The sequence below is a fragment of the Rhinolophus ferrumequinum genome, chromosome 25 (assembly GCF_004115265.2).
Source record: "Rhinolophus ferrumequinum isolate MPI-CBG mRhiFer1 chromosome 25, mRhiFer1_v1.p, whole genome shotgun sequence".
Taxonomy (NCBI): domain Eukaryota; kingdom Metazoa; phylum Chordata; class Mammalia; order Chiroptera; family Rhinolophidae; genus Rhinolophus; species Rhinolophus ferrumequinum.
Window position 1 is genome coordinate 707,080 of NC_046308.1, and position 12,242 is coordinate 719,321.

Sequence of the window (12,242 nt, forward strand, 5' to 3'; positions counted from 1 at the left end):
GGCCACTTTTCACCCGTCTGGGCGACGCGGAAGAAGTCGTGTATCGTCACGTGCCCAGGAGGGTGTAGGAAGTGAGGATTCCGGTGCCACTGCAGGGAGCGCCAGCTGGTACAGCCGCGCTGGAAGGCCACCGGGGAGCAGCTATTAAAATTTAAAACATGCATTTTCGATGGCCCACCATTCTTGGTGTCTGCCCTAGAAAAACACTCTCATCTTCTCACAAGAAGGCTAATGCAGGATGGAATGGGAAAAACAGAAACTGCCCAAATGCCATCCAGGCTCACCGGCTACACCGCGGCCATGTGGACAGCGGTGCTGGCTGTGATCAAGGACCTGGGTGAGCGTGGGAGTCCCACCTGCACCTGTTGGCCCATCTGTGACTCCTGGAGGGGGGCCATGTCCCATTGGAGAAATGGGCCCTTTTTCTAAACCACAGGGTGCTATGCAGGCTGGTGGCTGCCTGGGCGGACCCCACTGGGATACACCAAGGAGGTGGACACTGCACTGAAGTCAAAGAGAAGGGACTAGATCCAGACAGGCCAACAGGCTACGCAGACATTACTGAGTGACAAAACAAGTCATGAGTAGCTAGGCTGAAAAAATCCACAAAGAATTGTATTTTCACACTCGCCACATGTGCCCACACAGTCATGTACCTGCATCCTCTCTTCTGATCCCCTCGATCCAGGCTCGCCTGCCTTCCACTCGCCCTTTCTCTGACGTCAGCACCTCGTTTCCTTTAGAAAAATCCCCTTTTGTCCCCCATCAGCCCTTGGAGCACAGAACCCAGGTTGGGCCAATGTCTCATTTCTGTCCCCCGGCCACATGCTTGGTTCAGGGGTAGACACACGGCCCACATTCTCCAGTGAGAGACGGCCCTGGGCTGTGACTTCAGCTCTTAGACTCTGAAGGCTGGGTTGGCTAAGCTGGGAGGACGTGGGCTGCAGCTTTGCTGGGCCATGTGGGTGTGTGTGTGGGCGCACGTATGCACGTGTGCATGTGTGTGTGTGGGCACACGCGTGCACGTGCAAGCAGAGGAAAAGGTCTGGAGGAAACTCACTAAAGCACGAGGCGATGACCTCCAGGGAGAGGGCGGGCAGGGCAGCCCAGGCCCGAGCTTGTCCCTGGCCCCTGAGGGACGTGCTCCTGGTCCCCGCATGTGCCCGGCACGGCCCCGGACGCCGGCCCTCGCAGCAGAACCTCCCCTGCCCGGTCCCGCTGCCCCGCCGGTCCTTGGGGACAGCTATCTCCTAAGTCACTGTCGCCGGGATCCTCTGCTCGCTCAGGGTCCCGGCAGAGGACTGGCAGCCATCAGGATGTGGTGGGGCCAAGGCTTTCAGCTTCGCACTGTCCCACGTTCTCAGCAGGAGAGCAGTTCCTGGTTTGCTGTCACTGAGAGTCAGTAAAGGTGACAACAGGAGCGCGGCACGTGCGGTGCAGAAGGCCGACCTGCTCACACTGGCAGTCAGGGACCCTGTGGGGCTGACACCACGGGGGCCGTGGGCGAGACAAGTGTGCGGAGTATGGGACACGGGAAGCAGGAGGAGAGGCTGAGGAGCCCCGCTGGTCTCGCCGCGCCTTGGCATCTTCCCCGCGCAGGGCACCTCGTGGGTGAGGAGCCGAGGAGTCGGTGTAGCGCCAGCCACCATGTGAGGTGGTGCAGGGACCCTGACAACTGTCCCGCTGAGCCCTGTCAGCAGAGCAGGGAGACAATCAGATGACCCCTTTTTACCTTAATCACCTCTGTGAAAGCCCACCTCTAATGACAGTCACAGCCTGAGGTCCTGGGGTCAGGACCCAGCACACGGATTAGGGGTCCGAGCCCCCTGGGCTTAGCTTCTCCTTCCTGGGCCGCATTGTCCCGAAGGAGGTGGCCTGAGCACTCCAGGCTGACCTCCCACGTGGGCTGTGTGGGAGGGGCGCCTCTCCAGAGGAAAACTGGGGTGCAGGTGCCAGAAGGGTGCATGCCCCTGACCCCCAGGCTTGTCAAAGTCCTTCACTCGGGGCCTGATCTCGGCACACAGACCAAACCCCGTGCGTTCTCCCCACCACCCACGTGCAGGTGCTGAGTGGCTCCCCTGCTGAAAGGGGCTGACGCTGACAACCTGCGTCCACACAGCTTACAGGAGTGTCCAGAGCAGCATGAGTCCCGATGGCCAAAAGTGGAAACAAGCCAGTGTCCCCCCTGACGAATGGATACGCAGAACGTGGTGTACACACCCAGCAGCGCATCACTCAGCCCTGAAAAGGGAGCCGGGACACACGCCCTGGAGTGAAGAGCCCTGAAAACACTGCGTGGAACGGTCCCCAGAAGCAAACCCACAGACAGGAAGCAGACAGGTGGTGGCTAGGGCCTGGGGGAGGAGAAGGGGCAACGGGGAACGAGTAGGTGGTCTGTTTTGGGGTGATGGGAACGTTCTGGAATTCGACAGAGGTGCTGCACAACTCTATCACGATAGGAAGAACCACTGAACTGCGCACGTTGACGGGGAGTGAGGAGGCCACACGGGCCCCCGGGTCGACCGCAGGGCTTGCGAGAGCCGGCCTGACCGCTGCCCCGGGCCCCACTGCCTCGCGGCTGCGCAAAGCGCCCGTTTGCGGACAGGCTGAACAAAAGCCTGCACCCGTGTCCTCGTAGCACGGAGCTGACGCTGCTTGTCCTGTGGTGTTGGTGTCCAACTTAGCGGAGCAGCGTGCCTAGACAGCGTGTCCTCCTGCCACACGCCCCATCACACTCACGTTGAGAGCAATGCGAGTGCCACTTCCGGTGGGGCACGGGGAAGCCCTGCTGTTGGTTGTGGCTCTCTCTGCACGCGACGGGCCGCGCCTCCTGGGAGCCGAGCGTGCTCTTGACAACCCCTGCAGCTGGGAGGATGTTGTCTCCCCACCTTCATGTCCCTCAGAATCTGAGCTCACCGGGAGGAAAGGTCACCCAGATGGGAGCAGATCCGAGGATGTGGAGATCGGCCCATCCTGGATCACCCGGGGCCCGACAATGACCAGTGTCCGGGGAAAAGGAGAGGAGGGGCAGAGGAGGTGGCCGGTGGCATGGGAGCTGGGGTGGCAGGAGCAGAGTCCCCAGAGGACACAGCCCTGCGACACGGGACCTCGGACCCCTGGCTTCCAGAGTAGAGGACAATCTCTTTTGTCTCCAGCCCGTTAGTGGTGGTTGGGACGGACGCCCAGGACACGGGCACCCCCTGCCTTCCTCCAGGCCACTCCCCTCCTTCCTTCCCGTGGGTCTCTGTCCCTGTCACCTCCACAGAGACGTCTCCCATCTGCCCTCTCTACAGAGCACCGGGCTCTCACCACACCTGCTTGTCTTCCCTGCAGCAGTTTCGCCACCTGCCATCTAGCCCTCACCTGTTCCCCACGGTCACTCCTCGAGTACGGGGTCTTGCTGTTCTGCCCCAGACGGGTCTCGGTCCCACTCTCTACTCGGCATGCGTCATCCCCAGCTGGCTTTCCTCAATTGGGTGCTCCGTGACCAGCGACACGCTGCTGGCCGGTGTCCTCTGGCACCACCTCCTTCCTGGACATCCCGGCGGGGGAACCACAAGCCGGCAACCCCGTGGCCCAAACCCCGCTTCGCCTCCTCCCGCCCCACCGTGCCCGACTCCATGGCGGCGAAGCCCCAGCCAGACACCTGGGCTTCGTCACGATTTCTGTACAACAGAAATGTCCTCATCCCAGGGGGCTCATTCTGAACAAGTTCATTACAAATAATGGAAAACGGAAATAATCTGAACACCTGGGCTTATGAAAGTCAACAGAGACTTCCTCTGTACACTTCACTTCCTGGCTGCAGCTCTTGGCTGTGGAGGACGTCACCTGCTAACCATCACGGGACAGACACCGCGCTCGCTCGGACGGCAGGCTCACAGAGGGACAGGGTGCCCCCAGGCGTCCGCTAGGGACCCCGCCACACAACCATATGTGACCTGCGTGTCACCATGCTCCCATCCTCCATGCTGACCACACAAACACAGGCACGCCAACGTCACAGCTGACGAAGGTACCGTTCTAAGGTTTTTTTTAAAAAATAAACTTTAAAAATTACAAGTTTTGCATTGACAGAAAAGTATAGAAAGTTCCCACGTACCTCACACCCACTTTCCTCTATTATTAACATCTTGCGTGTGTCACCATGATGCACCCACCGTGGTACATTCCTGCTCACTAGAGTCACACTGTATCAGATTTCCCGTCTTCCCTACGGACCCCAGCTAGGGACCACTCTACATGCAGTCTTCGTGTCTCCTTGGATTATTTTGGCTCTGACAGTTTCTCAGACCTTCCTTGTTCGATGACCTTGACCTTGGGAGGAGCCCAGTCAGGTGTTTGCAGGGTGTCGCTCTGCTGGGATGTGCCTGAGTTTCTCTCGGTCACAGTGGGGTGATGGGTTTGCAAAGGTGAACTGTCCCTCTCACCCCATCTTGTCCAGGGACCTGCTGTCAACACGACTCGTCACTGTTGCTGTTGACCTTGGTCACCTGGCCGAGGCCTGTCTGTCGGGTTCTCCGCTGCACAGATACCAGCTCCCCCTTTCCACGCCGTCCTCTTCAGAAGGAATTCCCTGCACAGCCCACACGTGTGGAGTGGGCGTCCTGCTCCAGCTGTGGAGGGTGGCGTGGGGGACTGCACACAGGAAGTGGGACCCTTCTGCGAGGGGGCGTGTCTTTGCCGGTTTTACTGATCAATCATTTATCTGTATCAGCATGAGCTCACGGATACTTCGTACTTTGGGTTACAGCCCAACACGTGACTTGTGACTCTGATGCTCAGTGTGTCCCAGCTTTGGCCAAAGGGACTCTTTCATTGGCTCCTGGGTCCCCTCAAGATTTGTTTTTGACACATGCCCTTCCTTTCTGGCCCTGCGACATGCTCCCAGCCCCCCCCCCCCCCCATAAGCCACTCCTTTTTCTGGTGAGTGGAGTTAGAAGCCAGGTCTGGGAGCTCTGTGTGGGTGTTGTCCTGGTGCCTCCCTGGTCAGAAAGACATGTGGCCCTGGGTCAACATGTCCCCCCTAATGTTAGGTGACTGCTGGCAGATGAGCACTTTCTCTACCATCTTCGTAACTTTTGTGTAATTCTAAAAACGTTCATTACAAAGAAAACATGTGCTCTTTCTGCACATGTGAACAGTCACTGCGGTTACAGATGTGGTGAGCAGGCACCTGCCCCGTGGGCTGGGCCGGAGGGGGCGGTTACTTGTATCTGTCTGTGTTTGTGACAAGGAACCTGGAAGGACGCGCAGAAAGTAACAGTCTACCATGTGAATGAATCACTTATTCAGCGCAAACCCCCAGCATGGCTGAAAACGCCCTGGGAAGTCCGTGGGGGGCCCTCCAGCCAGCCGGTGTGAGGTGCCCTCCCGGCAGCTCCCGTCTGTTCCCGGAATCTGGCAGAGGAGCTGGGCCCCCAGGTCGCCTGAGGTCATGGATGTTTAATGATTGGCACACAGGTCACATCTGAGAGTGAGCAGGGCACCGGTCTGAGCAACACCGCTCGGGCTCCAGAGACACTTAGGTCAACGATTTCTGACGCAACAGCCAAAACAGCCGGCCTCGGAACAATGGGGTTAGCGCATTTTACGAGCCTTAGAGCTGATCACGATGGCGAGGTACAAGGAAAGAATCCTTTTAACAGGGAAGGACTCTTTACCAAATGCTGTACAGGTGAGGACACGGGCACATCCAGTGTGTAACAGGAGGCCAGATCTGCGGGAGAGGCCCACACGTAGTGTGCAATGATGAGCGTGTCACACACACACAGTGAGTGAGAAGTTCGATTTCCCAGCATTTTTAGTTGCAAAAAGTCAAGTGTGCTGCATTCCCCGAGGGGCTGGCAGCTGACATGGACCCAGAGTCGGCAGACGGTGGGCTGGGCACCTCCCTGGCCCAGCACTGACCACCCAGAATTCCACAGGGTTGTGGGGCCCAACCTCCCTTTCCCGTGGTGGTGACATGGTCTCCAAACACCAAATTTACGCCTTGTCCTCGACGGTGAGCGCTCTGCCTGTCCTGCTAATGCGTCACCCGGCGCCAGTGGCTGCAAACAGAACGTCTGACACATTAGCTGGGACTCGACAGACTGCACTGGCAGCGCTGCCCGTTCACCCCGGAGCCGCTCTGCTCCTGAGGGACGAGCTGGATCCTCAGGGATCCCACCCACCGCGTTCTGTGGCCTCCAGTGTGTGGTGCTGGCGCTGGTTCCCCTCAGGACTCGCGGTTCTAGCTCGCAGCCCACTCCTCAGTGGAGCCACAGCCTAAGCCAACTGTGGCCCATGGGCAGAATGGAGTCACCACCGCCACGCACGCTTGTCTTCCCACGCACGCTTGTCTGAAGACGCAAGTCCCAGAAACCATGAAAGAAAGGAACAACTACATAAAAAAGCAACTTTTGCATGTAAAAACCAACTATAAACAACGTAAAAAAAAAAGTGACAATTTATCAAATGAATGATACAGAAAGGGCAAATTTCGTTACTGGGTAGAGTGTTTACACACAGTAAGAAATTCAGTGGTACAAACAGCCACAGGGCCAGGTCAGCTTGCAAAAAGAAACACAAGTGGGTTTTGAAGTACGAAGGCAGCTGCTGATCTCTCATGAAGAGATGGAATTACAAGGCGAGCTTGGTCTGACTCAGCAGTGGGTGTGTGGCACCTGCCGCCCTGGTGAGGGGCCGCGGGGCTCTGGACCACTGCCAGGTGAGGCCCTGCGTAGAACGGTTAAAAGCTCCCCACCTTGTGACCCAGTGCTTCCCCGGCCAGGGGTTCATTCCGCAGCCTCAGGCACCTGTGTGCCAAGACGAGCTGCCCGAGGACACAATGCAGCTGGCTCTCCTGGGACCTGTGGACTGAGTCAGGTACCATCGAGCGGCAGGGCACTGAGTGTGGCTGCTTGAGGACGCCTGTGACAGGCAGGCGTGTGGTTTGTGCTCCAGGCCTTTGTCGAGTGGATGATGACGGTCGTTGGAGAGGGCGAGGTAGGTCCCTAAGTGCTGACGTGGCAGCGTCTCACAGGTGAGCACGAGGCCACGTGCAGAGCTGCACGTACAGCAGCAGGCAGCACTGCGAGTGGGTGAGGGCAGACCCTTCTCACGCTCTGCTCTGCACCCTTGGCCAGGACCACCTCTCGGCTCCCACCCTCCCGGGGCCACCCGACTCCTCCACCCGCCCGCCCAGTTCCCAGGGGCTCCAGGAAGGGGTCTACTTTACGAAAAGGAAAACTTGGTAGTTCCATTTCTGGTTTGGCAAATCAGCAGAACTGAAAACGGCCTCTGACGTGGGAGGGAGCTGTGTAGAACCTTCAGTCTACAGGGACGGCACGGCTGACGTCACACGTGGACACGCATGTCCCCACCTCTGCTGTCCTACATAAAACGGGCCGGGCACTGCCCAGGCTGTGCTCTCCGGAGACCCAGCGACATGGCACCCCTGCATGTCATCACCAGGCCGAAGCCGGCAGGGGGTCAAAAGGCTCATTCCGTGCTCAGGAGTCAGCGGGGGAGCGGTGCATTTTTTTTTGTTCTTTTACTTTGATTAGCATTTATTTTATGCTGAATTCACTCCCGGGCCATAAGTTTTTGTTGCTTCAGTTTTTTCTGGGAGATCTTTTTCTTCTGTGCAGCCTCCTCTTCCGGTTTAGGTACACCTTGCTCTTTCTCACCGAGGACCCCCTCGGGGTGGCGGGGAGCTCACGTATGTGCCAACCGCCTGCGAGCTCTCTAAGTCCCGCGCTGCCTCTTGGGAGCTTTGTTCACCTTGGCTGGGCTCAGTGAGCACAGTGTCTGCATCTACACCGTACGTGCAGCATCACTCTCTGCATTAGTAAAAAGTCTGCACTCTTCGGGCCACCGACCCTGCGTCCAGCCCCACTGTGTGGCCTGGGCACACCTCCCAACTCCACCATTGTGCCGATGGACTGGCACACTTGCTCCTGTAACGTGACACCCTTCAGATACGTCGTGGTTTCTTGGATATGCATACGCTTGACGGCCTGGGCAGTTTCACGAGTGTTCTTACAATGAATACGTAGATTTCAACCTCTTGATTTACATGATTGTGTGGGGTTCTCTGGGTCAAGTGAATAGCGAACCATTTTCAGAGGTCACCTCAGGCCGCTCAGGGGAACAGGAAGGACCGTGGGGGAACTCCTGAGGACGTCCTAGGCGCTGATGGCTGTCCTCAGGCCACCAGTCTGTCCCACTGTGCCCGGGCTGAGAGGACTGTGCACTGTGCCCCAGAGTGGTGCCAGAGCAGCCGGGCAGGCAGGCAGGTGGCAGGGGACCAAACCGCTGTCCACACGACACGGTGTTAGCCCAATGACAGACGACGAGCAGTAAAAACTCAGAAGCCACACAAGGAGGAAACTGGTCACAGTGGCTAGCTAGAAAAGGTGTTTTCCTCTCATTTTATTTGATAATACATTTCACAGAAACATGATATTATTTACAAATATACAGGTAAGAGACTGCTGGTCAAAAATCTTAAGCTGAAAATGTCATCTAAAATTAATTTACAAAACCCACCAATTGTCCAAGGACATCCCAGGGGAGACTCTGGACGGCGCCCCGTGGGGGTCCCTGCAGAGCCAAGCTCCTCGGCCTGCCGGGGCCCGGGCCGCACGCCCGCAGACGCTGGCTGCTGCGTCTCAGGAGGCACTGGTCTGCATGTTTTTGGAAGCTGCGAGCATCGCTCTGACTTTGGCCATGAGGTCCTGTGCAAGGACAGACACGGGTTTCCATGAGCTCCCGCTGAGACACGGGGCAGCAGGTGTGTGGCACAGGGTTCCGTTCCAGACCTCCCCACGCTGGGCCCGCAACAGGCTCCCTGGTTCCAGGACCAGCTGACCCGGGGTGGCGCCGACACCCCTGGCCCTCTGGGTGACCAGCCCAGGACACCCGTCAGTACTGACGAGGTGACACGGGATGTAGAAACTGGCCCTTTATAAAAAGAGGGAGAGACCCCATCTTACCTGGGTTATCTTACTCTGGACAGAAGAGACGATTGCTGAGGAGATCTGACCGTCTTTTTCCTGAGAAACTCCCCTAAGACAGAGAGCGAGTTCAGGGGCCCAAAAATACTTCAAAACATTACAACCAAGAGTGACCCCCACACGACACTCCTGACCCCAGCCCAGGCCTGGGGGGGGGTCCATGCGGGGGGAACGGTCTGGCATGTGCGTCCTGACAACCACGGGCGGCCAGTCGATGGAGAGCCACTGTCACAAAAATGGGGACACCTGCGTCTATGTGCTGAACAGGCTGACTGTGTGACCATCAGGGTGGCCACAGACATCGCCGCGGCTTGTTCAGTCAGAAAGTGTGAAGTCCAGCCACTGCTTTTTGAGGCTTGGAGTGAGTGATGTGTCACAGTGGACCCCCAGTGCCTGCCCCCCAGCTGTGGGCCCCTCCCACCCCGGGGCATCGTCGGGGCTGAGAACTGCTGTCACACTGGTGAACATGAACAGAGGGGGCATGCCCCCACTACTCAGCATCTGTGGATCCCAGGGGGCCCAGGCCATTCTGCCTGCCTTTGCTGGGGGTAAGGAGGAGGCCTCTGTTTCCAGTCGCGGCTCCCCAGGCCTGGCTGCGCCCCGGGCACCCCCACTGTCTGCCCTCTGCCTCCTGACGCCCGAGTCACTGAGGAGGAGGATGTGGGGAGCAGGCACCGGCGGTCAGGAGGGTTACCTGGAGCGCTCCTGGCTGGAGCCCCGACTCTCCATGGGAGAGATGCTGGCCGAGTGCCGGTGTGTGGCCTGCTTGCTCGGGGACACTGACCGCGACCCGGCCTTGGGCTTGGTTCGCGACCGGGAGCGCCTCTTCTTCTTCTTCTCATGTGGGCTTCTGGAAGAAAAGCGGGTTTAGGCAGAGGCGCAGCGCCAGCCTGGGGGTCCGGGCACTCCCCACAGCCCAGCACGGCCACTTGCAGGTTCCACATGCTTCCCTCCTCACCAAAGCTGCACCATACTTTACCTTCCAACTGATGGAACACGGCAAGCAAGAGTCACGCATCAGTCAGTGGACACGGGGTTCTCTGCAGGACGGCTCTAAGCCAAGGCTTCAAACACGACCAGAACTTTGTACTTAAAATGCCCGAGAAAAGCACCCACGTGCTGTCCACTCCTGTGGACTCCGAGTGCCAGCATGTCACCCTGGCTGGGGCCTGCTCTCCCACCCACCTCCACGGCCACCTCACGGAGCAGCCCCACTCTGCCTGCTGCCTGCGCCTCCCCCTGACACGTCACCAAGGCCTGACAAATCCCCACCACAAGTGTCTCCAGTCCCTTCTGCCCTTACAGACCTGGGCTGCATGGGCTCAACCCATCCCTGTCCTGCCTGGGCCACCCAAGCCTCAGCTTCTCCATTCCAGACACTGAACTCCATTCCACCCCTGCCTTCGGCCCTCCCTCCACTCCCCTAGCAAACACCAAACAGGAAGAGGAGACTGGTAGGCGTAAATGCTACGTGTGGCCCAGGCGGCACCGAGCTCTCTGGCTCTCGGCCCCTCCAGGCTCCGCTGAGAGTGGGCAACTTCCTCCTTGCCTTTCAGAAATGCCGCCCAGAGCCCGCCGCCCACCACGGAGCCGCGGCTGCTGGTGTGGGAGGCTACATCATCATTAACTGGTTTCTCAGCTTTGCTGTTCTCTCCCCCAGGCTGTGTCTTGCTGCGTCATGCTGTAGGATGGCCCCCTGGACGTGTCCCCTGAGCCAGGGGATAGGAAGTGCACTCTGGAAGACACCATCAGACCCCTCCCTGGTTTGCCCACACCGCCGATGTGCCGATGTAAGGCGGGGTGACACATCTCGCTAACGGCTCCTGCCTTGCTGTTCCTGCTCTAAACACAGACATCCTGGGTCACCACCTGCATGGCTCAGGGTCCTCAGCCCGGTCCATGTGCCCACTGACCCCCAGGCCAGCGCAGCTGTCACCTGGGTGTGGATCCTGCCCCGCGCCCATCTGGGCAGCTCCTGTGTCCTCCCTGCAGGGTGCTGCACCCACTGCACATCTCCAGTACCCCGTCAGTGCCCAAGGCCCGGAGTGGACGCCTCTCACAAGGTCCACCAGCCACCCTCTGGCAGGGTCGGCCCTGGGTAGCTGACGCGGCCCTGGCGTTTCAGTCCAGCTCCCTGGCACTGCTCCCGGGCACAGACTGCTGGCACCAATACAGCACTCTGGCACTCCGGCACGCTAGGCACGGGGCTTCCCAGCTCTGCCTGACTAATAAGAGGATCTGGCCGAGGTGATGGCGGCTTGGCAACTGACATTCAGCTGCGGGAAGTGGAGCCCCTGGTGAGCTGAGGCCGCAAGCAGGTGGCCTGACGGGTAATCCATAAACCCCGGATCCGAGGGTGTGGGAACTGCATGCAACAGGCCTGTGCCCTAAACCGCAAAAGGTCTGTGCAATTTCTATGTCTGGGAATGTGCACTAGGATTTCCAAGAAAGCAGCAAATAAATTATTTAGTAGCATGTGACGTAGTCCGAAATGATTCAAGCCCTAAACTTAAGTTTCTGTGGCTGCCTACGTGAATTAATTAAAGGCAGATTACATCCTTAACTGTAAATCAGGTTCAATTTTAGTACAATTTGATCTCATGTGACAAAACTTTCTAAGTATGTGACTAAAATGCTTAGCAATGCTACTTAGAAATGCTGAGCACGCTAAGTGACTAACGGGCGGGAGCGTCTGCAGCCAGGAGACGAGGGACAACGGCACGATTCTCGTCCCAGGAGGGATGGCGCGCGATGCCATCACGGGACTGGAATGCCACTGAACTTCAAACCTCACACGGCAACGTGCCACCATCCCAGTCACCGAGCCGCGTCCCCACCCTCACAGGTGGCTGACCACTGCTCTGACTGCTACGACGGAACTCCATAAAAATGGAACCACGCACCATCACTCTCTGCGTCTGGCTTCTCTGCTCAACGCATCGTCTCTGAGACTCTTCCACGACGTTGGCAGAATCAGCAATCTGTTTCTTTTCGCTGCTGAGCCATGTCCCACTGTATGAATCTAGCCTGTCTGTTCACGCTTTCTCCTGTTAGCAGACAGTCAGCTTGTGTCCAGCTCGTGGCGATTACAGAGTAAGCGGCTTCTCTGGCTAAATGTTTCTGTGGTTAGTCCCAGGACTGTCAGAGCTGGGTCACGGGCAGGACGAGTTTGCCTGGACGGTCCCCCATGGTCCGACCGTTCTACGTCCCACCAGCCACGTTTCCGCGGTCCAGCCAACACTC

At 58.2% G+C, this 12,242-nt stretch overlaps 1 protein-coding gene across 3 annotated transcripts in view; it reads right to left on the reverse strand.

The window, feature by feature from the left end:
- Positions 1–8,391: 8,391 nt before the first annotated feature.
- Positions 8,392–12,242, reverse strand: part of SFSWAP (splicing factor SWAP) — a 66,240-nt gene continuing 62,389 nt past the window's right edge. For 2 of the 3 annotated variants that reach the window (XM_033097732.1, XM_033097734.1), the window contains 3 exons: positions 9,694–9,849; positions 8,979–9,051; positions 8,392–8,720 (listed from right to left, as the gene is read on the reverse strand). In XM_033097732.1, coding sequence (XP_032953623.1) covers positions 8,655–8,720; positions 8,979–9,051; positions 9,694–9,849 — 295 coding nt within the window. In that variant the 3' untranslated portion in view covers positions 8,392–8,654. The remainder of the gene's footprint in view (positions 8,721–8,978; positions 9,052–9,693; positions 9,850–12,242) is intronic. The other variant, XM_033097733.1, reaches the window with a different exon arrangement.